Here is a 24,781-nt window from a genome sequence, read left to right as displayed (position 1 = left end):
AATGATTGGGTCATAACCACGAGACTTACTGTCTCATAGTAGAGGAATTACCGTATAGTACAGGAGAAGCTCGCAGGCAGTTTGGACTTCCATTAGCTGTTTAAGTTTAATTACTAATGTTAACTATCATTTTAGTGATCAATAATTAGCCTGTGTCTATGTTATCTCCTTACATATACCTACGCTCTCCGTCTCTGCTAGATTGGGAATGATTGAGATTTCTCTTGGCACAGCTACCAGAAGACTTCCAACTTTCAGACAGGTTGCTCACGTCACATCTACGTCTTCAAGCTCAGTTGGAGGCTGCTCAGTAACGCTCAGCCATCACCGGGAAAGATCTTCTAATATCCTTCACTGGTCTCCGTCCAGAGCAACGGGATCTGTTGGTCCACTCTTATATACGGTCTATGATAATAGCAGATGGTGCACAGAACAGATAAACACAAATTGAACAAGAACAGCAACCCTCTCCCACCCCCCACCCTCTGGGGTCTCGAGGAAAACAAACAGACAAACAGAAACCACACCTTGCCTAATCACTCTCCTCTAGTTCTTGAGGCGCTGAGGTCATTATATTTGTGCTGCTGCGCTTTTCCATAGGTTGATAGTTGATGATTTGGCTTTGTTAATCCTTGCTGTCGAGAGCTCGAGCATAACTATGTCCAGAAAATACGCCAACCACCGTTTTATAGAGAAGACACACCAGCCTGATAATCGGGCGTCGGGCGTCGGGCCGTCTGGCGAGGTCGGTGACTCGAGTCTGTTCGGTGTGTTCCGTGCCGTCGGCCGTCCGAGGAGCCGTCGGCCTTCATTTTGGCCGACCTGACATGTTCAGTCGGAGACAGGACAGTCGGGACTCACCCGGAAATGGGGAGCGGATGAGCCTCTCAAAATCTGACGAAAATCTTTTAAACTGACCTTTGTCAATCTGAAATGAAGACAGATTCAGCAACTGCACAGCCTATTTCTCTCTTAAAATATTTTCAGAAACATGTTTCGGTGAACTATTTTAGTCCAATATGAGATCGTATTCTGAACGAGCCGCCATGACAGTCTGGCTGTGAATTTCTGGAGAAAAAAGAACCACGTGACGCGTTCGTCCAATCAGCTGCTGGTTTTCATTTTCTGGGAAATAATCAGACTGTTAATGGAAACAATACAGAGCAGCGCCGCCTGCTGCTATGGAGACGTATTACGTTTCACGCACGTGCAGAGCGTACGCTCAAGTCGGCGTCGCCTCAGTGTGTTCTAAGGCATTTTTTGGACCTCGGGACCCAACTGATCAGTCTGACTGGCTTTACTGCCGACGGTCGGCCGTCTGGTTGGTGTGTCAGGGCCTTTATACAAAGTGAGTGAGGGGGGGGCGAGCCAGCGCTGAGCTATCATTTTCTTGGTTGCAGTTGAGCCGGCTAGCCAAATTTTCCTCTGTCTCCCAAACAGGTGTAATTTAGAGTAATCATTAAGTAACTGTAGTATCTTTAGTTTCGATGCTGTGATGCTGCATGGAAGAGGAATTCGCTGACACTGTTCTTGATTATAAAAGGGTTTATTACATCAAGTTTTCAGTATCATGACGAGTCCTGCAGAACCCTAAGAGTACCTCAGTCAATGGCTACTCTGAGGTTTTTCTGTTCAGGCATGAGAATATGTACCCTGAGCTGTGTGTAACGTGAGACGTGGTGTTGGGGGTAGGTAAAATCCAGGTCCTGGGGCCAATCAATCAGTAGTCACCATTTGCCCCAGCAGAGCCACTTCCTCTGGAATGTGCCCTCTGACCAGATGCCTCAGCCAAATGGAACCATGTGTGTTATAACAAAGACTTAAGTCAATCAGATACTACATATCAAAACAATCGGGTCAGTAGGAATTTGACATCCTATCACATCAGATATTATATTATCATCATTGTTAAGGCAGTGAGACACAAACCTGATAATTGTCCGTTGGACAGTCTGGCGAGGTCAGTGACTCGAGTCTGTTCGGTGTGTTCCATGCCGTCGTCCGTCGGAGGAGCCGTCGGCCTTCATTTTGGCCGACCTGACATGCTGGGTCGGAAGGCGGGCAGTCGGACTCAATGACCAATCTGATTGGTGGAGCGGTAACCTGGAAATGACGAGCAGGATGAGCGTGACTAAGCCTCTCAAAATCTGACAAAAATCTTTTAAACTGACCTTTGTTGATCTGAAATGAAGACAGATTCAGCAACTGCACGGCCTATTTCTCTCTTAAAATGTTTTCAGAAACATGTTTCGGTGAACTATCTTCGTAAAATACGAGATCGTATTCTCAACGAGCCGCCATTATGCCCGGTTGAAAAATACGGGAGCAGCCAGATCCACGTGACGCGTTCGTCCAAACAGCTGCCGGTTTTAATTTTTTGGGCGACAATACAGATTAGCGCCGCCTGCTGTTATGGAGACGTATAAAACGCTCAAGTCGGCGTCTCTTCAGTGTGTTCTGAGGCACTTTTTGGACCTCGGGGAGCCGACTGATCAGTCCGAACGCTTTTTCTGCCAACAGTCGGCCGTCTGGTTAGTGTGTCAGGGGCTTTAAACACACCTAATATTAATTCCAAGCAGCATACTTTAACAAAGACACAAAAAAACGTAAATTGTACAACAATGAAACAACATTCATGAATTATTTACCAAAACCAAAATATTGCAAAGGGATCAAGCTTGTCAAAAGCTTAAAAAAAAAGTCCAGAAATACCATCATCTTCCACCAAATGTTCATACTCCAAAAAATCTGAAATACAGCGGATGTTATGTAGCCTATAAACCGATTTTTTAAAGAAAGACAGATTGTGTATCGATGTTATCTGTTTTTACTCCCCTAAACTGTGGAACTCACTGCCTCTGGATGTTAAACTCTCTCGGTATTTAAAAAAAGAAATTAAAGAATTATCTTTTTAATCTGGCTTTTAATTTGGAGTAATGTAATAGCATTGGTTTATACATGTAAATGATTGCATTTTTTCTTATGCATAGTTACGCTATCTAGTCATTACTTTTAGCTAAATATTTAAACCATTTATCCATTACTTTAAGCAAATCATTTGAACTGTTTAGTCATTTAATACTATTGATAATATTGATAATACTGTGCAATATCATTACTGTGCAAAATCTGTATAACATAACATAACATAACATAACATAACATAACATAACATAACTTTATTTGTATAGCGCCTTTCATACACAGAGTGCAGCTCAAAGCGCAATATCATTACTCTCATTGTCCAATATCTAGTACTCATTGAATATGATCACCACTGTTGGGCAATATTCAAATAATGTGCAATAACCCACACTGCATATCATACTATATATAAAACCATTTTTTTTTGTTTTGTTATTATTTATATGTATATAGCATCTCAGAACTTTGCACTACTTATTTTAATCCATGTTATTATATATTTCACGTTGCTTTTAATCTCATTGTACATGTGTATAGTGACAATGAAAGGCATTATATTCTATACTTTAAGCTAACCGTTTATCCGTTACTTTTACATTAGCTACTCATTTCATTTTATGCATAGGCCTACTATTATAGTCACATGTGCTTTTAAAGTCTGAATCGATCAATTTGAGAGAAAAAGGTTGTACTTAAAACATTTTTTTTTTTTTTTTTTTTAAATAGAAATTTATTGATATTTTCGAATCGGAAAATCTCGACGCTTTTACGACATGCCCTGAACGCAGCATGACACAATGACAACGAAGATGGCGTGTTGTGGGAACTGTTTTTGTTGCCAATGTTGCTGCAGAGAAGGAGAGACACGGACCCCCGAGGAACTGGTAAGGAAAAAATAAAGCAATTGGTGAAAACTGGGATGTGTTAATCATTTTATAATCAAACATTTCCCCTTCAGGGTTTCCTCTGAACTATCTGCTCAGTTCCCTGTTCTGGCTTGCTAGCTCCACCCTGCTGCTCGGTGTGTTCAGTGTCTTGTAGCTTTTGCAAACATGCCGCTAATGACCTTAAATCCATCACAATGCAAACCGACACCTAGGCTGAAATATGCAGTACTTGTTCTTACACTGTATCTTTGCCTCAGGGAAATATGTTTTTGCTGTTTAACTCATGCATGTGGAGAGAAAGCCCTCTGACCAAACTCCGTTTAAGAACTCTTGCAATATAGGGCTTCCTTTCTTTTTAATAAAGCTACTTAACCCTCATTAACATAATTTAGACGTTGTATGGCTTCTCAGAACCCCTGCTTCAGTTCGGCATGGATGTTGCACACTAAATTAGCTATTTGTTTGAGCACCAACAACTTCTTTGTTTGGTTACCCCGGTATACTAAAAGTCGGTATACGTGCAGTTTAGTGTCCCAAATACACCATACAATGTCCTTAATTAATTGTGAACCTACTAAACCACCTGTGCTACCCTAACCCTACCCCTACCCCTAACCTTAACCTTAAGATGTCTCAAATAAGACCCTCATCATTTGGGACACTCAGTTTTTGGAAAATAATTTGGGACACTAAACTGCACATAAGCCCTAAAGGTAATCTTCCATCCAACTCACTTTGGTTTTGTTAAATGTCAGTGGCGGAAGAAGTATCCAGATCCTTTACTTAAGTAAAAGTACTAATACCACACTGTAAAAATACTCTGTTACAAGTAAAAGTCCTGCATTGAAAATGTTACTTAAGTGAAAGTATGTAAATATCATCAGGAAAATGTACTTAAAGTATTAAAAGTAAAAGTACTCTATGCAGAAAAATCCTCCTATTTTAGAAAGTGTAAAGGATCCAAACAGTTGTGTGTTTAACGGTCTGATCATCTCAGCTGGACTTGTAGCCGTTATATTGTCGGCTAGTTTACTTTATAATAAAACATCAGATTTTATAAACTACATGTGTTTTGTGTGCAGTAATGTGTAGCTTAATGTGTAAAGTAACTAGTAACTAAAGCTGTAATAGATGAATGTAGTGGAGTAAAAAGTACAATATTTCTCTCTGAAATGTAGCGGAGTAGAAGTAGAAAGTGGCTCAAGTACAAGTACCTCAACATTTGTACTTAAGTACAGTACTGGAGTAAATGTACTTAGTTACATTCCACCGCTGTTTGATGTAAGTGCTGCTTGAGAGAATATCAATATTTACCTGGAGATCATCATGTCTGTCGGGTGTTTACATTTGCAAAATAGGTCAACTGAATCCTGTTCTTCTAACCATGACATCATGGAGATACACTGTGATCATGTACTTACCTAGGGCTGCAACTAACGATTATTTTCTTGGCAATTAATCTGTAGATCATTTTCTGGATGAATGGATTAGTTGTTTGGTCTCTAAAATGTCAGAAAATGGTGAAAAATGTCGATCAGTGTGTCTTGTTTTGTCCACAACTCAAAGGTATTATCAACTTTATTTAGAAACTAGAACATATTCAAATTTAACAAGCTGACATCAGAGAAGTTTTAGCTTTTTTATTCATAAAAAATGACTCAAACCAATTAAACAACTATCAGAATAGTTGGCGAATACTTTAATTAATAACTACTCGATTAGTCGTTGCAGCTCTATGACTTATAACTGTGTAAACTATGTGCAGTCACAGTGGTGGCTAGATTCCCCCAAAGTCTCTATTTTCTGAATTAGTTTGCAGCTGAAGACTTGTAGTTCGTAGCTGGCTTAATTTCTAGTAAACTGTCCCTGCTGTGCTGGATGTGTACCTACGCTAACTTTATTGTATTTAAAGTATTCGTTTTTTTTCCTCAAGGCGATCCTTGGGGAAATCCAAGTTGAAGAAGATGAGATTCTACCCAGGAAAGACTATGAGGTGAGAAACCTGAACACCTACCCTGGTCCTACCAGACTCTGGTCCATTAGCCTGGTCCTACCAGACTCTGGTACACTAGCCTGGTCCTACCAGACTCTGGTACACTAGCCCGGTCCTACCAGACTCTGGTACACTAGCCCGGTCCTACCAGACTCTGGTACTCTAGCCTGGTCCTACCAGACTCTGGTCCATTTCATTTGTACAGGGAGTCTGGCCACTCTCCATTGACAAGTGTTAACTTTCTTGAAGGCGGGTACTCTGTTGAAGTTTAAAACAAGGCAAAAGAGCTGTGTGCGTGCGTACATTTGAATAATGTCGGGCTGTAAACGGGTTTAGGCTTTTAAAAAGCTGTCAATCAAAATGTACTTGTCGGGCTCGGGCCTTGTCGGGCCGAACTTTTAAGGCCTGATTACAGCTCCACCCTGGACCCAGGTAATCCAGTCTCTGTTGTTTTTAATCTCAAACAGAGCTTGGATTATGACCGCTGCATCAGTGAACCCTACATGGAGATTCTGGAGGGGATGAACAGCAAGGTGAGACTACGTAGAAGTTAAAATGTGTCTTGGTTAAATATTTTTTACATTTGACATTTTAATTCTCAATTCAAGATATATCATGTCAAATAATAACAATAATAATAATATTATGTATATAGTGCCACGTCATCTTGTTTATTTATCTTGATTGTTATATTTTACTATTTCAATTTGATATCTCTGTTTGTAAAAGGCTTTGAGTTACATTTCAAAGTGCAGTTTTCTGCTGATATTTCCTTTCAAATAACATCTTCAAAAAAATCTCTGAGTGTCTTTCACGATGTGTTTACTGCGCCAGTTGATATGACGATAAGAAAAAGATGTATCGCTAATAAAACCGTTTTCATCCCTCCAATAGAAAACCAAAAAGTATGAAGCAGTACGGTGGATGATGATGTTTGCTATCGGAGTCACAGTGGGTCTGGTAGGTGCGTTTGGGATTTCTTGCTTTTCTTTGCCAGAATTCAAAACGTGTTGCAGATGACCGGGGAATGTTGCCTTCACGTCTCTTTCAGGTGGGCCTGTTTGTGGATTTCTTTGTGCGCCTCTTCAGCCAAATCAAATTCACTCTGGTTGGTGATTGTATCCTTTTATCACACCTCTACACATTTCACTCTCACGTCACAAGCTTTTCTGAGTGTTTACACTGCTGCTAGATAGGTTAGGACAGTGGTTCTCAAATGGGGGTACGTGTACCCCAAGGGGTACTCTGGAGGACTGCAGGGGGTACGTGATAGGGCTGTGTATTGGCAAGAATCTGGCAATAAGATACGTATCACGATACATGGGTCACGATTCAATATATTGCAATTAGGGCTGTCAGCATTAACGTGTTAATCGCGATGTGATTAAGGGTCGAGCATAATGCGTTAATTTTTTTTAATCGTATTAATCGCATGCTGCCATTTATTAATTTATTTTCACTTCACTCGGCTTTGCGTCGAGCCTAACAGGCTACTATTTTGCCGTTCTTCCTCATAACACATCCTGTTGGTGCCACTGATATGCCTGCACTTCTCTCTGATGCTCTGAAGCAGGCGTTACAGGCTTTGCTGCACGTGGCGCTAGTTAACACTATACTCAACAGCAGCTAACGTTAGCCTACCGCTAGCTAGTTAACACTATACTCAACAGCAGCTAACGTTAGCCTACCGCTAGCTAGTTAACACTATACTCAACAGCAGCTAACGTTAGCCTACCGCTAGCTAGTTAACACTATACTCAACAGCAGCTAACGTTAGCCTACCGCTAGCTAGTTAACACTATACTCAACAGCAGCTAACGTTAGCCTACCGCTAGCTAGTTAACACTATACTCAACAGCAGCTAACGTTAGCCTACCGCTAGCTAGTTAACACTATACTCGACAGCAGCTAACGTTAGGCTACCACTAGCTAGTTAACACTATACTCAACAGCAGCTAACGTTAGCCTACCGCTAGCTAGTTAACACTATACTCAACAGCAGCTAACGTTAGCCTACCGCTAGCTAGTTAACACTATACTCAACAGCAGCTAACGTTAGCCTACCACTAGCTAGTAGCTGGATTAAACACGGTTACAATGCTGACAGCTAACGCTGAACGGTGTAAAGTTTGTCTGTATTTCACTGTAGAGGATTCAACAGCAGGATGTAACAATCTGCAGCTGCTGTTGTCAGAAAAACACAGACGGTGCGTTCAATGAAACTGGTAATTTACAGCCTCGTGGTGCATTCAAAGTTGTTGTTAAATTCAAATGTGTGACTAGATTAAATATATAATAAACAAATACAAATCTTAAAATCAAGTTCATAAAGTCACTTTCTTTGCATTCATTTGATTCCCAATCAAGATCCACTGGTAAGAATGGCTTTCCATTTTTAATATGGACTTAAAAACAGTTCTGAAATGCAAAATAATAGAATTTTAATCATGTGATAAAACATGCGATTAATCGCGATTAACTATAGAAATTCAACGATTAATCGCGATTAAGAAAATTTATTCGTTTGACAGCCCTAATTGCAATATATTTCAATATTGTGCGTAAGCCGATATTTTGGGATTTTTTTAAAGTATAATTTTAGAAAAACCAATATTTAAAAAAAGATATGATGTGCATAAAAGTCAAAGAAGTTTACTTTAGGTAAACAATTCAGTACACAGAAAATCAAACTGCCAAATTGGGATTGTGGTTCCCAGGTTCTTAGTGAGCTAATGTTTATATGCTAAAGTAGGCCAAAGTTCAGCCATAGCTACGTTGTTAGCTTCTAGCAAAAAGTCAGGCACTGTTGGGCACTGTTGGGCACTGCTAGGCACTGCTAGGCACTGTTAGGCACTGTTAGGTACTGTTAAGTACTGCTAGGCATGGTTAGGTACTAGGCACTGTTAGGTACTGCTAGGCACTGTTAGGTACTGCTAGGCACTGTTAGGCACTGCTAGGCACTGCTAGGCACTGTTAGGCACTGCTAGGCACTGCTAGGCACTGTTAGGCACTGCTAGGCACTGCTAGGGACTGTTAGACACTGTTAGGCTCTGCTAGGCACTGTTAGGCACTGCTAGGCACTGTTAGGCTCTGCTAGGGACTGTTAGACACTGTTAGACACTGCCAGGCACTGCTAGGCACTGTTAGACACGGACACTAGTGGTGCGTCTCAGCATAGCCATCTAGCGGTAGGGGGTTTAAACACAACATAAACGCGAACCACTGTCTTACATGAATATTTTTACATGTAAACTAATATATTGCGTCTTTGAAAATCGATACAGTATTGCAAAATAAAATATCGCGATACTCAAGTGTATCGATTTTTTTCTTAAGTTTTTGTTGCTGTTTTTGAAGTTTGTCACTTTTTAAAAAGTTTTTGTCGCTTTGTCAACTATTTTTGACCTGTTCTTTGTTTGAGAACCACTGGGTTAGGAGAATAATGTTATAGCTTTGGAAAATTAGACATAAAATAATTCTGACAACAAGAGAAGCCGACACAGCTGGTGACTGGGATGAACGGGTGTATCTCCGCTGTGATTCTAAAGAGACTTGATTCTCCTCCATGTTGAGGGCTTGTTCTACCTTAGCTGGGCGCCTCCAGCTATAGAGAAGTGCAGCGACAAAGGCTGTCTCCCTCTGTCCCTGCTGGAGCTCCTGGCCTTCAACATGACCTTCGTCTTCATCGCCAGTGTGCTCGTCCTCATCGAGGTAAGACTGCTCACGTACAGGAGCTACTCAAACTCTCAAACGCCCATCACACACGTCTCTCCCCCAGCACGAAGCTTCTTAGGAGCCCTCCAGAAAGTTCAGCTACTTTCCAGGGCTGCACGATTATGGCCAAAATGATAATCACGATTATTTTGATCAATATATTGATCACGATTAATTATCACGATTATTTGTTGATTTTAACCAAAACAAATTTTATTGTCACATAGGCTAATTCTAACAGCTTTCACATCCATATTGTGCTACATTCCTCCTTTGTTGAAGGATACTATGAAGGAGCCATTTCAGCTGTTGTGCGACCGTTTTCCAAACATGCGCGTTTGCCGTGAAAAGATACAGGCAACGCAATTTTCTGTTCATGTTAACGGCGAATGTTAAAATCCGGTGCCAATAGGGCACCGGTGCCCGGTATCTACCGGACGAAATAGCAACGCAGATTACGGTGCCACTTAAATGTCTGCGTTGCGCTCTGATGCTCCAAAACAGACGTTAGAGGTGACAGAAACATCGTTTACGTTGTCGCTGTTTTTGAAGTTTGTCACGCTAGTAAACACTAATAACACGTTACACAGCAGCTAACGTTAGCCTACCGTTAGCTACAGTAGTAAACACGGCTAAAATGCTGACAGCTAAACGGTGTAGTGTAGGGCTGTCCTCGATTTAAAGAAATTCTTAGTCGACTAATCGACTAAGAGGTGGCAGCCCTAGTGTAGTGTGACTGTATTTCACTGTAGAGGATTCCAACAGCGGGACGTACAACAGTCTGCCGCTAAAGCTATGAGCTAACAGACTCAAACTAGCACTGGTCACTGTTGTGTTTACTGGTAAACTGGTAAACCTCGTGATGACTTATGACCGACTGCTATCTGTCCTCTGTGACTGTCTACATCTAAACTAAGCTGCGCGGTGCAGGGAACCACTCTGATTGGCTCATGGAGGAACGTGATCAGAGAGTGGTTTACGGAGCTTTGGAAAAAAAAACTTTGATACGGAGCGTTCTGTGAACGGAATTAATTATTTTAAATATCGCTCAATCACGTGAATTTGATCGTGGGAAGCCAAAATCGTGATCGTGATGAAAATTTGATTAATTGTGCAGCCCTACTACTTTCCCCATTTTCTAGTACAGACATCCAATCTGGCAATTTCAGACCCCATGCTGTAGAGTAATGTAATGACGCTTTCACATTACATTACATGTCATTTAGCTGACGCTTTTATCCAAGGCGACTTACAATTGCTATATATGTCAGAGGTTGCATGCGGCTGGAGCGACTAGGGGTTAAGTGTCTTGCTCAGGGACACATTGGCTGATGTATCGCAGTGGGAATCGAACCAGGATCTCCCACACCAAAGGCATGTGTCATATCCACGGCGTCATCCCCTCACATGCTGTGTTTTGGTGTCCTGTTACAGCCAGTAGCTGCAGGTTCGGGGATCCCAGAAATCAAAAGTTACCTAAACGGAGTGAAGATTCCAGGAATCGTCCGGCTGCGAACGTTTCTCTGCAAAGCTGCCGGAGTCCTGTTCAGTGTGGCTGGAGGTAAAGTTGTATAATACTTCTGTACTTTAACTTCTGATACTTTAACTACACAAACCTGATAATAGTAGGATTTTGAAAGCAGGACTTTAATTGTAATGAATTTTTTTTTTTTTTGGTTTGTAAATGTGTAGGAAAGATTAGTAAAAAACAATTTCTCTCCGACACATAGTCCCCTTTAAATTAACCAAACTCAGTCTTCTTAAAGGTCCAGTGTGTAACGTTTGTAGCAGTTCATCATTAAAATCTGTGTTGCCCGTTCACAAACTTGTCCTTTTTCATGAATATTTACCACCACCATCAATTCCAAGTATTCCTATTGGCTTGAAATTTTACATTTGCATTTGCATGAACTGGGGTAGACGCTCCATATTCATGCTCCATCTTGAAATACGTTAGCCGGTAAGGGACATACAGGACATACTGCTCCTCCTTTCGCGTTTTCGACTCACAGCTGCTGCTAATGTTGCTAACGGGTATCGTAGCTTCCCGGCCCCGGCAAGTTTGAAGAAGGAAACATGGAGGACCACACGTATTCAAAATCCTAATTTCAGGAACAGGAGTCTTCTTCTTCTTCGCCCAGAAAAAGAAAAGAGATTGAAAAGAGCAAGAGACCGGCGTCATCACCAAATTCCAACTAGTTAATTATCCTCGGGACCGCTGCAGTCTCCTTTTCTTTCTCTCTCCTTTCCGTCGGGCGGTGCCCGTGCCCGCTCGTGGTGTGAAGCACGCGTCCGCGCCACTCTCCGACATGCACTCCAACAACAGCTTCTGACTGGCTAGTAGTCCTTACCTAGTTACTGTCAGGGCATGCCCTCATACTCTGCTTCTGACTGGCTAGTAGTCCTTACCTAGTTACTGTCAGGGCATGCCCTCATACTCTGCTTCTGACTGGCTAGTAGTCCTTACCTAGCTACTGAGCATGTGCGACTCCCAACAAAGATGTTACAGAAGTGAGATGTCTCACTCTGTAGCTAAAACAGAGAGCTCAACACACAGGGTGAAAAGAGGAGCTGCAGCAATGTGCAGCACAACAAAAATATGGTGTTTTTTGAAAATTAAACCATATAAACCTATTTTGATATAACCTCTAAATACAATTATGAACCTGAACATGAGCATAACATGAGCACTTTAAACCAATCACAATCATCTTGGGTGGCACTAACGGAGCCAAGGTGCCTCTGCAAAATAGCCTCGGGAAGGAACTTGTTTTGGTGGAACGTGTGTACGTTCAAAAGTAGTTTTAGTCGTGCAACAGAAAACTCAGATTGGACAGATAGTCTAGCTAGCTGTCTGGATTTACCCTGCAGAGATCTGAGGAGCAGTTAACCATAGTCCTCACAAATCCACCAGAGGTTAGAACACCAACACAAAGAAAGAGGAAGGAAACGGACATCAGGCTGAACATCTGCAGCCTGTGAACAATGCCGGAAAAGAAACGTCATCAATATAGACTAAGCAGGATATGATGTTGAAGAGGAAATAAAGATACAGTGACTCAACATTTCTGTGCTGGTGATGAGTCAGTATCCGTAATGATCAGGGGCCCGTTTCAGAGCGCAGGTTTAGTGAAAACTCAGTTTGTTAACCCTGAGATGAGGGAAACTCTGAGTTTTCTGTTTCAGAAAGAGAGGTAACTTAACCTCAGAGTCAGTTGCTATGGTAACTGAGTCTGTGAACCTAACCTGGTCGGGAGCAGGAAGAAACTCAGGGTTTCTTCTCTCTCATTTCCTCATTCATTCATTCAGTCTGTATCAGGCGCATTTTAATGCAGTTTGTTATCTGCATGAATAAAAACTTAATAAATAAAAGTTATTGTTAGGCAGATTATATAACGTTTTTTTTCTCAAACATGTCATGTCCTTTTGTCGACGATCCCGTTGATGAAAAAGCTGTATTACTTCACAGAGAGTTTACGTCGGGAGATGATATTGAGTCCCGACTAAATGTATTTTCATTTCCACATTTGTTCACAGTCCATCAGATATGTAGATACCTTATCCGTCCTCATATCACCAACATCCACCATTGTGGACATGCTTTAACATCCCAGCAGATTCTTTGTGTCGCATTACGTTTTTTGCAAACGGCATTTATCTTTATTGGTGATCAGATCATACTGTAGGCTAATAGTAAAGCCACTCGTCAGAAAAGTGTGACTCGCTCTGAAACGTTTTTTAAAGGTTTTTTGTAGTTGTTCCCTGGACACAAACCAGTGAGAGCCATTAAAAAGAAATAAGTGATTAGGCCTATACATTATAGTTCTGTTAATGATCATGGTGCTGCAACCTCAGAATGGGATATAGTAGTAGCCTATCTTACTTTTTCGCCCGCAGGATTGCACCCAAATGAAATTATAGGTGTAATACAATTCCAGTTCTCACCAGTAATATTATAAGTGATTAAATATGAAATTAATGCATTGTCAATGCTTACGCATTGACTCGAGCAGCAATTTTCTCCCACACCGATTCTCTCTCTGTTGCAGCAGCAATGGCTGTCTTGCTTTTATAACGAAATACATGTTCAAACTTGTTTGTGTGCATGAGTATTTCCGCCGACCCGTTTGTTTGTGGTTGTTACCATGGTGAATCGTAGTATCATGGCTCCATTCATACTGCCTTTTTATTGTGGTGGTGCACGCGCGTGAACATACTCGGAGTTGACTGAACCAACTCATATCAGCTGTTCTGGAACCGAAAACTCAGAGTTTCCATCTACTCAACTTCCATCTACTCTAAATCAACTTGGACATCAGGGTTAGACTCAGAGTTTGTTAAACCTCCTTCCTGAAACGGACCCCTGGTGGACAGTGCGTCTGACTCCGTGTGTGTCCACGCAGGTCTCTTTGTGGGGAAAGAAGGTCCGATGATACACAGTGGAGCCATTGTGGGAGCTGGCCTTCCTCAGGTACACCGCCACACATCCTGAACACAACCTCAACAATGACTGCGACTGAGTTTATACTGCGTATGCTTTTATACTCCTAGTATGTGTGCCTGAAATGACAATTTTAAAAGGGTAACTTTGTTTTGTTTTTTTCAACCTGGACCATATTTTCCCAAGTTTTTGTGTCAAAGTCAATGATGGGAACAGGACGATTGCGCATTTTCAATTTACATTTTTGCAATTGGCAGCCTCAGATTATTATTCCAAATGTCTGACAACATTATGGAAAGGATCCCTTCAGAGATAGACATTTTTGTTAGAGAGTAAGATCCTTGCTTTTAAACATTAAACAGCCCTGAACTCACCAGACTCCATGTAAATAAACAGTAATTTTATCATTTTAAAACACACTTCATTCGAAGTCGAGAGAAACAAAATAAAACTATCAAAAGCCGTCTTGGTTCGTCTTTCCACTGTTCCAACTATCACCACTCTGGTTTGGTTGAAATAAACCCTTAATTCACCCATTTACATGTGGAAATATGCTGGCTCTATACACGCTAAAAGTCCTGATTATTTACATGGAGTCTGGTGGAGTTTGGTGATGGTGATTTCATGGCTGTGTCATGTTAAACTAAAAGGATCTTACTCTTTAACAAAAAGGTCTTATCTCTGTAGGGATTCTTTCCATAATGTTGTCAGACACTTAGAATAATAATCTGAGTCAGTCAGCGGTAAAGTGGAAGGAAATTGATGATGCACATTTGCTCTATAGGATAACATTGCAGCATCGGTTCACAGCTGCAGGTTACAACGTTCTCGCTCAATACTGGACCAATTTCTTTTGTATTTTTATTTTTTAAGATTATTTTTGGTCTTTTCCGCCTTTATTTGGGAGGTGAGAAAGGGAAGAGAGAGGGGGGGAATACATGCAGGAAATCATCACAGGTCGGATTCGTATCCTGGACCTCTGCGTCGAGGCATAAACCTCTCAGTATATGTGCGCCTGCTCTACCCACTGAGCCAGTCCGGCCACTACCGGACCAATGTCAAAGACTTTTGTTCACATTAGTCACTTAGACAGCAATGTATGGGAAAATGAGGTCCAGGTTGAAAACAACAACTAATTTAATCTAAGTGTGCTCATCAGATGTTTTTTCCCCTCTTATCAGTTTCAGAGCATCACTTTCAAAAGGATCAACTTCGATTTCCCCTACTTCCGCAGTGACAGGTACGTCTGCAGTACACAATCTTATTAACAAAACACTGTTCACTGCTTCCCTGGAAGTCGGAGTAGGAGGCAAATATTGTCGGGGATAGCTCATGGTGTTGTCTTTGCCGTTTGTCAGGGACAAGCGAGACTTTGTGTCAGCGGGCGCTGCTGCCGGAGTAGCTGCTGCCTTCGGTGCTCCTATCGGTGGCACGCTCTTCAGTCTGGAGGAGGGCTGCTCTTTCTGGAACCAGGGCCTCACTTGGAAAGTGGTACGTCACTTAACCTAAGCCTAAGAACACCAAAACGGTCGAAACATTTGTGTTCTTTCTGCTGACGCTGTGAGCAGCCATCAGTGGATATTACTTTAAACATTAAGAAAACAAACAAGGGAATAACCACAGGCTGTAAAATATAATGGAACGATGCTTCCAGGTCTGAGAAGTGAAGCCGACGCTGAAGCTCCTTAAAGCTGCGTTCTCTCTAACTTCCAGCAGGGGGCGACTCCACCGGCTCCAAAAAGAAGTCTGTTTCTATAGAAGTCTATGAGACAATGAGCCTACTTCTCTTTTGATTTATTACCTCAGTAAACATTTTCATAATGAGTTGATGGTCTCAATCGCTAGTTCCAAGTCTTCTTCAACACAGCATGATGTTCATTTAGTAAATGATGCTCCCATTTATTTTAAAACAGACGATAAAGCAGGGGATGCTTTAGGACCTGTCAATCAGGACAGAGGCTTAGGGATGCTAACCATGCTAACACTGTGGACATTAAAATAGACCTCAACTTGTTTTGGGGTGTTTTCGTCTTAAACTTTGACCCTCTCACTGTGTTTTCACTTCATCAAAGTTAATTGGAACATTTGAACAAATGTCTTGTTGAGTGTTCTGCCAACTACGCTAGCTACTGCTAGCATAACCTTGGAACTTTAGAGAAAGTTTTGCAGATTTTCTGTTCTGCCATACATGCAGATGCCCAATACCAGTAGCCGGGGGTCTGTGTTTAACCGCTGGTAAATCTCCGCTGGATGACTTGCTTCAGAAGGGTTAAAAAATCTGCACCTTTCCGTCTTTAGCCCCTAGCTTAGTGCGACCATAAACGACCCTGGCTTTGCCTCGTCATCCTCCCCAGCTCCACCTTCTCCTCAAAAACTGTCACATCCGGTTGCAAAAAAAACAATATGGTGACACGTATCGCCAGACTCGACGCTTTAAAACAGCAATCCACAAACCAACGGGTGACGTCACTGCTGCTCCGTCCACTCATTTTACAGTCTGGAAAGGACCCTCTGCCTGGGTCTGTCAGTGAGAAAGCAGTGCTATACAATTAAGCGTGATTTATGCTTCTGCGTTAAATCAATGCTCGACGGCGGACCCTACGCCGGACCCTACGCCGGACCCTACGTCGGACCCTACGCCGGACCCTACGTCGGACCCTACGCCAGACCCTACGCCGTAGTTTGACGTGCACCTCTCAGAAAATGTAACTTCACGTCGAGGCGACACACGTCGCTCGGCCGTGGCTTGGTAGAGTCGCATTTCCCCCCCCCGACTCATTTCCTGGTTCTCCTTCTCCATAACAACATGAAATCAAGGAGAGGGTTAACTTCTCCTGCTCCAGATTTCCCACCGTGGTCAGAAAGAACAGAGGAGACACTTTGTTTCTCTCACTATGCCCACTGTGTCAATACTCGCTCCAAAGATAATCACCGTAACGCTCTCGCTCGCTCTACAACACACTCCCTCCTATTCATAAATACTCCACTAGACATGCCACTAGAGGTCTTCTTAAAGTTCCTAGAGCCCGAACACAATCAATGCAACGTACAGTATTGTATCGAGGGATGGTTGCTTGGAACTCACTTCCAGCAGAGATTGCCAAAGCGCCTAATATATCATCTAAGTGCCCTAAGACTGTAACCATATTTTTGTACTTAGTTTATGTATAGGAATATTGATATGTAAACAAAGATGTTGTAAGATTAAATTTTTACTATGTTCTGTGTTTATGTATTTAATGTGATATCATATATTATTATCAGCATACATGGAAAGGAATATGTATATCTGCAAGGAAAAGATTACTAGCTATACTGCTCTTATTTTTATATTCTATGACTGTTTAATTTTTTTTTTTAATTCTTTTTGTAGTTTTGTCTGAAAATGTAGTTTTATGTTCTGTGTGGACCCCAGGAAGAGTAGCTGATGTTCTGCATCAGCTAATGGGGATCCTAATAAAATCAAAAAATCCTCCACACACACACACACACACACACACACACACACACACTCCGGCCCTGCTATTCTCTTAAAGAGATCGACGCACACACCAGCGCACAAGTATAAACTTTAGGCCACTTACGTAGGCTACGGCGAAAGCTCTGCGTGGAGCCTCCCCACGACCATAAGTCACGCTTTACAGTATATGTAGATAGCACGAAGTACTAACCATGACGTATGATCAACTCCCTTCCTCAGCTCTTCTGTTTAATTTTGTTTTAGCTCTTCTGTTCGATGTCGGCCACTTTCACCCTCAACTTCTTCCGTTCTGGGATCAACTTTAACAAGTGGGGCTCCTTCCAGCTGCCCGGTCTGCTCAACTTTGGAGAGTTCAAGGTAAAGAGTCTATCAATGAAGTTGTCTCTGCACTTGATACAAAATACGTTTAAACTGTCACTCGATTAAAAAATGTAATCGTGATTAATCGCATGATTGTCAATACTTGTGATTAACGCAAATTAATAGCAAATTTTTTTCTGTTCTATATGTACTTTTAAAGGGATATATTTCAAGTTTTTAATGCTCAAGTGGTATTTGAGACTGGACGTACTCCGGTGGTACCTCAGTTCACATCGACAGCACATGCAGATAACTTCAGATAACTTTAGATTTGTGAAGAGAACCATCTGGAAGGGCTTTGAAACTCAACTTGCTGTTCAAAGATCCTTTTCTTTATCCATTTCTGCTCGGGGGGGGGGGGGGGGGTTTTAAGCTGCTTTTAACGATCTGATTTGGTTTAAATGTAAGTAATAAAGCCTGTTACTCAGAACGGGAAGTCTCTCTTTAGATTAAGTGTGTGGTTCTGGATCTGGATCAGGTTTAACCCCTGAAAAAACAGGCTACACCCTTCTACAACCCAGATGGCTGCACCTGATTGGACGAACGCGTCACTTTAAAAACAGACCAACATGGAGGCTCATCTGGAAACTTATTTTCTTATTTTACGAAAATAGTTTACCGAATGTGTTTCTGAAAACATTTTATGTAAGAAATAAGCTGCAGCTGCTGAACCTGTTTTCATTTTTGATCGACAATGGTCAGTTTAAAAGTTTTTCTGGAGTTTTCAAGAAGCGGCGAGTCGAGCTGGTTTGCGTAAAGTAGCCTGGACTAGAGCTTAGATCGGGCCAAAAAATCAAGCCCGACCCTACCCGAGCCCGTGCACTTTGTGTCCGAGCCCGGCCCGACACATTAACTGTAATTATGAGCCCGAGCCCGATTTTAAAACCGACATTTTTTTAATACGTTTGCCGTTATAACTGACGTTCTCAACTATAATTCAGAGTTGTTTGAACTACAGAAATCTGTTTAGAATAATCTTAATGAATACAGGTAATGCAACAAGGACGAAGCAAGTAAACTGCTGTTTGTTTATTCAGACTGGAACGGATCGCAAATGGATCCGAATGAAGAAACGTAAAGAAAAACCCGACCCATAGCTCCCTCAGCTGAATAATGAGGGGAACAGATCAAGTCAGCAACATAATCAAAGACCTGGAACCATATAGGAGACTTTCTTGTCTCCATCACCTAGTTAATACTGCCCTTCACCACGGTCTGCATGCTGACGCACTGGCCGACAACAGTGCTGCAGAGGGGGGGGAGACACGATGTAGCCCAGTTTACCTCACACTCACGTCAGTGCAGGACATCCACCCAGAGCTACGGGAGAAGCTGGAGAGGCAGAGCTTGCTCCCCACCGAATAAGGCTAATGAAGTAATGATTAAAAAAACACAAATGCTTGATCATAGCGGCGTAAAATATTGGCCCGGCCCAGCCCGTTTGTCGGGTCGGGTCCGGTTCGGGCTCAGGCAGAGAATCTAAACTCTAGCCTGGACTTCATATTTATGCAAATGAGGAGCGGGCAACTCGACGCCCCTTCTCTTGAAAGTCGCTACGACGCTAGCAGAATGCATTGCCCGGCTGCTCACATAGACAATGAATGGGAAGCGTGGAAATGACGCTTGCCAGTGGACACGTACCATAACTGTCTTGCAAAACTCTGTGCTCATCAGTGTTCAGATGGAGATAAGAACTGCCACCTGTGGACAGCAGTGGACCTGGCCTTCTTTGTCCTGATGGGGGTGGTGGGAGGCCTGCTGGGGGCGCTCTTCAACTGCATGAACAAGAGCCTGGCCAAGTATCGCATCAGACACATCCACCCCAAGGCCAAGTTTATCAGGTGATTGCTACAGTCGTCACACAGGTGATGATCATGCTGGGAACAGTCCATCTTCATACAATGTATATATAGGGCTGGGCGATATGCAGAAAATCAGATACCTCAAAGTCGATGTTGTGACGATATTGTAGGGTTGACAATCGGTGCTTTAACAAAATAACTTCACAATTAGATTTTAGATAAATAATCATCAATAATGTGGCTATAATAACTAAGTGGGTAAAGGCAAATAATAGAACAGTTAGAACAGTCTGGTAAGTTCAGAAATTGACATCACTTTACTGTAATGCAGCCTTTAAAACCAGGAAAAACACAAATTTAAGACGATATCTAGTCTCATATCACGATATATCAGTATAATATCGATATATTGCCCAGCTTTATGTATATGTATAGTATTTTCTGATTAAGACGTGTAATATGCCTGTATTATTCAGGTTTTAGAAGCATTCTTTGGACATGTATACAGCGCACTCAGAATCTGCGTCTCAATCACGGTTTTTACTGCAGTTTGTGACAGTTTACGGCCTCTTGCCTGTTTCCGGTTTCCGGTCAGCTCTGTGCGTTGCTTTGGTTACTGTACACAAACCAACCAGCCGACAGTTTGCAGGGCTGCGATAGAGATGCACGGCCAAAATAAAAGAAGGAGAAACACAGCTACTTTTAAACATTATCAAACACAGCGCAAACATCGCTACGCCGACCTTTTCAAGAAGCTGGTTGAAGGAATGAAAGAGGGAGGCTGTGTTGGCACGCTCCAACAAGTCCGACACTGCTGGAAAACTTTGAAATAATCTTGTTTTGCACGGCTACATGTAAACAGTAGTATTAGTGGAATATTTACTTTCATTAGCCATGTAAACAGCTTAGTAGGAATGTTGTCTTTTTTCAGAATAAAGGCATATATATAAGGTATATGTGCATGTAAATGTAGTCACTAAAAAATGTGATGCTAATTTACTTTAAAGCACGTATTTATAAATGTCAATTGGATTTCTGCCCTTTTTTCAGAGTTCTAGAGAGTCTGCTGGTTGCCATGGTGACAACAGTGGTGATATTTGCAGCTTCCATACTGTTGGGTGAATGCCGTGAGCTGTCCTCCCCGACAACCCATAACACCACGGTACGTATCGGCTCTTTCCTCCATCTTTACAGTACTGACACACAAGTGCCACAAGTCCGCTATTACATGGTGGGTGTTTTTACAGGATTACAGCATGTGAGTTTTTGTTTTCAGCTGTCCGGCAGTGAGGACATCAACTCAACCATTCGCCAGTTCTTCTGCACCAACAAGACCTACAATGACATGGCCACGTTGTTCTTCAACCCGCAGGAGGCTGCCATCCATCAGCTCTTCCACCAGGATGGTTAGCACACACACATTCGTAACATCAGAGCGAGAGCGGGTCGTCCTTCGGTCGTTGAGAAAGACACTGAACCCTAACTTTCTCCCTGGACGCTGCTATGTGGCTGTCCACTGCTCCTAATGCATAGCTAAAATTCATGGTTAAACGGTACAAATAGTTAGCTAAAAGTAATGGTTAAATGATAGAAATAGTTAGCTAAAAGTAATGGTTAACCAGTACAAATAGTTAGCTAAAAGTAATGGTTAAACGGTACAAATAGTTAGCTAAAAGCAATGGTTAAATGATAGAAATAGTTAGCTAAAAGTAATGGTTAATGAGCATCTGACAGAGCTGTGGTGGTAGACCTTACTCATAAGAAAAAGATTGAGAACCACTGGTGTGTATATTATTCTTGGACTGGTCATAATGAACAGCTGCCTCCTGTTCCTCCCGTCAGGTACCTTCAGCCCCGTGACTCTGTCTGTGTTCTTCCTGCTGTACTTCCTGTTGGCCTGCTGGACCTACGGTTTGTCTGTACCCAGTGGTCTCTTTGTCCCCTCGCTGCTCTGTGGGGCGGCTTTTGGACGTCTGGTTGCCAACATCCTCAAAGTGTAAGAACCATGTTTTCCTAATGTTCTACCTCTTCCTCCTCTCGTCACACATGAAAGCTAGGTTTATTGTTGTTGAGGTGCGCGAGGTGCACGAGCCATAAAAAGACGTCACCACGTCTGTCGTTTCCAGCGCGAAGGCTCCGCAAGTTGTCGTGGTGTGTGGTCGTGCACCACTGATTTTTTTTTTTTAACTCCGTGCACGCTGCTCTTTCAGTTCAACATGGTCGGCTGGGAAGACTTCACTGCTATCTATAATCTATAAGATTCTTCACATACGTTCACATTGGGGTGGCAGTAGCTCAGTTTGTAGGGAGTTGGGTTGGGAACCGGAGGGTCGCTGGTTCAAGTCCCCGTATGGACCAAAATACTAGTGGACTGGTAGCTGGAGAGGTGCCAGTTCACCTCCTGGGCACTGCCAAGGTGCCCTTGAGCAAGGCACCGAACCCCCCAAACTGCTCAGGGTGCCTGTTCAGCAGTCGCAGCCCACTCACTCTGACATCTCTCCATTAGTGCATGTAAAAGGACCTGAGCATGTGTGTGCAGTGTGTAATAACAGAGTGTAAATTGGGGATTAATAAAGAGTATAAATTATAAATTAAATAAATTATACAGAAATGTCTGTCCAAAATCCTGAAATGTTCTGGTGCACGGATGATGACAAATTGGAGTGTTTTTTTTAAATGTAATATTTATAAGTTGGCGACTTCTGTTTCTAAAGCTTGGTAAAAAAGACTAGAAGGTTAATTTGTTTAGGGTAGGTGGTTACTTTGGCATCTGGTCCTTTGTCCTAGGTAATGGTGCCCGTGTGGGCTGGGCATATTTTATTGTATGCATGACACAATAATAAAAAAATATTCATTCATATTCATTTATTCATACAGACCACAGAGAGTCAAACAGATTTTAATATGTGGTCAGGGAGAGACACCACACTGGGAAAAGAAGAATAATTTCGCTGGAGTGTAGGAAAACCTGAGAGATGGCTTTCTTGAAGCTAAAAACTAGAGGCGCACGATTCAGAAAAAATTCAGAAGATTTTCAGGCTCAAGATTCGATTCAAAATTGATTTTCGATTCAAAAACGATTCTCGATTAAAAAAAAAAAAAAAAAAAACTTCACAGTATGTAAACGTAGTTAGTTTTTCTATGTGATTGCAGTAGCGAGCTTTCGGAAAGTGTACCTCCTATGGGGAGATTGTAGGCTAACAAGCCATCACCCGACGTTAGCATCCAATTGACTGCCATTCATTTTGACGTGACTTTGACAGAGAATAACTTTACATCTGAAGAGTTTAAAGACTCTATTTGTCCATTGTTTATTTCTAAAGAAACACGACAATGTATAAAAGGCTCCATTACCTTGTACCTCACGTTATGGCTCCGTAGCAGACGTTTTTATAAAAATAGGCTAAAGATTGTGTCATAACCACGAGACTTACTGTCTCATAGTAGAGGAATTACCGTATAGTACAGGAGAAGCTCGCAGGCAGTTTGGACTTCCATTAGCTGTTTAAGTGTAATTACTAATGTTAACTATCATTTTAGTGATCAATAATTAGCCTGTGTCTATGTTATCTCCTTACATATACCTACGCTCTCCGTCTCTGCTAGATTAGGAATGATTGAGATTTCTCTTGGCACAGCTACCAGAAGACTTCCAACTTTCAGACAGGTTGCTCACGTCACATCTACGTCTTCAAGCTCAGTTGGAGGCTGCTCAGTAACGCTCAGCCATCACCGGGAAAGTGACTTCAGTGGTCTCTGTCGAAGTATATGGCGTCGCTGTGTCCATTTCTTTAACTGTCTATGCTATAACCAAGCCTTCAATCCCCGCTGACTGGAGTGGAGTGGTACTGGTTCTTACTGTGTGTCTGTCTATTGTTAGGAAACTGGGAATGGCCATCTACTCTGGGACCTTCGCTCTCATCGGAGCTGCCGCCTTCCTCGGAGGCGTCGTCAGAATGACCATCAGTCTGACTGTCATCCTCATTGAATCCACCAATGAAATCACATACGGGCTGCCCATCATGATCACTCTAATGGTACTCTGTCATGTTATGTATTTCAGTATTTTCTACCATCAACCACTGTGCTGTTTTTTTAAAATTAAAATAAACACGTTATGTTTTGTTACCAGTGTTTTCCCTGGCTTTGTGGAAGACTTAGGTGCGTGTATCTGACGACAGGTTTAGGTGTCCTTCCTCAAGAAAATGTTGTGTTTTTCAATTTAAAAAAAGCAATTTCCCCCAGACATTTTGTGTCTCTTAGTGGGATTTTGTCTCTTTGTAGTCGTGTTGTGTCTCTTTTTGGTCATTTTTGTTTTCTTTGGGGTTGTTTTGGGTCTCTGTGGTCATTTGGCGTCTCTTTGTAGTCGGTTTATTTTAGGGGTTTATGGAAGGCGGGTCATTTTTGACCCAGAGAATAAGAGGAAGATACAGAAAGTGAAGACTACACAAGGGTTAAAGCTGCATTCTCTCTAACTTCCAGCAGGGGGCGACTCCAATGGCTCCAAAAAGAAGTCTGTTTCTATAGAAGTCTATGAGAAAGTGAGCCTACTTCTCTCTTGATTTATTACCTCAGTGTGTATCTCTGAAGGCTTGTATCATGCGGACGCGCTGACAGTGTTGTTGTCATTACTTAGAATTCCTCATGGGAGCGACAGAAACTTCGCACCATAGCTTTAATATGATTTCAGGTCCCTATATGAAATGATTTCATCAGAAGTGAAGAGATGCGTTCCTAAGTTCAGGCGTGCGCGTGATGCAGTCATGTATTTCCTGTTGGGTTCATGTGATAAATGGTTTTGTGTTGATTATCAGGTTGCCAAGTGGACTGGAGATTTCTTCAACAAGGGCATCTATGACATCCACATCGAGCTGAGAGGAGTGCCACTGCTGGAGTGGGAGACTGAGGCTGAAATGGACAAGTAAGATTTGTAATAGTCTTACATTGCCAGCTCTTATCTCCACAGCACTGTGGAGTAAAGTCGGGCTACACCACAGATGCATTCTGGGATAGGAGAAAAAAAACGCTCTGGGATGTTTGCATTTCTTTAAACCAATCACAACCGTCTTGGGCGGCGCTAAGCTCCGGACACAGTGACGGTGGTTCTGCTAAATAGTCTCAGGAAGGAACTTGTTCTGGTGGAACATTTGCACCCCGCAAAAGAAAACGCCACATCCA

The 24,781-nt window shown here is 42.1% G+C and overlaps 1 protein-coding gene across 1 annotated transcript in view; it reads left to right on the top strand.

The window, feature by feature from the left end:
* Nucleotides 1-3,669: 3,669 nt before the first annotated feature.
* The window catches only part of clcn6 (chloride channel 6), a 30,787-nt gene continuing 9,675 nt past the window's right edge, over nt 3,670-24,781 (top strand). Inside the window, exons 1-17 of the mRNA XM_031311820.2 lie at nt 3,670-3,809; nt 5,746-5,805; nt 6,273-6,338; nt 6,700-6,765; nt 6,857-6,923; nt 9,410-9,516; nt 10,954-11,080; nt 13,923-13,990; nt 15,142-15,200; nt 15,319-15,451; nt 17,685-17,798; nt 19,476-19,642; nt 20,654-20,765; nt 20,880-21,009; nt 21,446-21,599; nt 23,484-23,640; nt 24,418-24,524. Of these exons, the coding sequence (XP_031167680.1) occupies nt 3,723-3,809; nt 5,746-5,805; nt 6,273-6,338; nt 6,700-6,765; nt 6,857-6,923; nt 9,410-9,516; nt 10,954-11,080; nt 13,923-13,990; nt 15,142-15,200; nt 15,319-15,451; nt 17,685-17,798; nt 19,476-19,642; nt 20,654-20,765; nt 20,880-21,009; nt 21,446-21,599; nt 23,484-23,640; nt 24,418-24,524 (1,781 nt within the window). The 5' untranslated portion in view covers nt 3,670-3,722. The remainder of the gene's footprint in view (nt 3,810-5,745; nt 5,806-6,272; nt 6,339-6,699; nt 6,766-6,856; nt 6,924-9,409; nt 9,517-10,953; nt 11,081-13,922; nt 13,991-15,141; nt 15,201-15,318; nt 15,452-17,684; nt 17,799-19,475; nt 19,643-20,653; nt 20,766-20,879; nt 21,010-21,445; nt 21,600-23,483; nt 23,641-24,417; nt 24,525-24,781) is intronic.

Source organism: Sander lucioperca, chromosome 12 (genome assembly GCF_008315115.2).
Source record: "Sander lucioperca isolate FBNREF2018 chromosome 12, SLUC_FBN_1.2, whole genome shotgun sequence".
Lineage (NCBI taxonomy): Eukaryota > Metazoa > Chordata > Actinopteri > Perciformes > Percidae > Sander > Sander lucioperca.
Note: the sequence above shows the minus strand (reverse complement) of the source record. Positions and strands in the feature narration are given on the sequence as shown.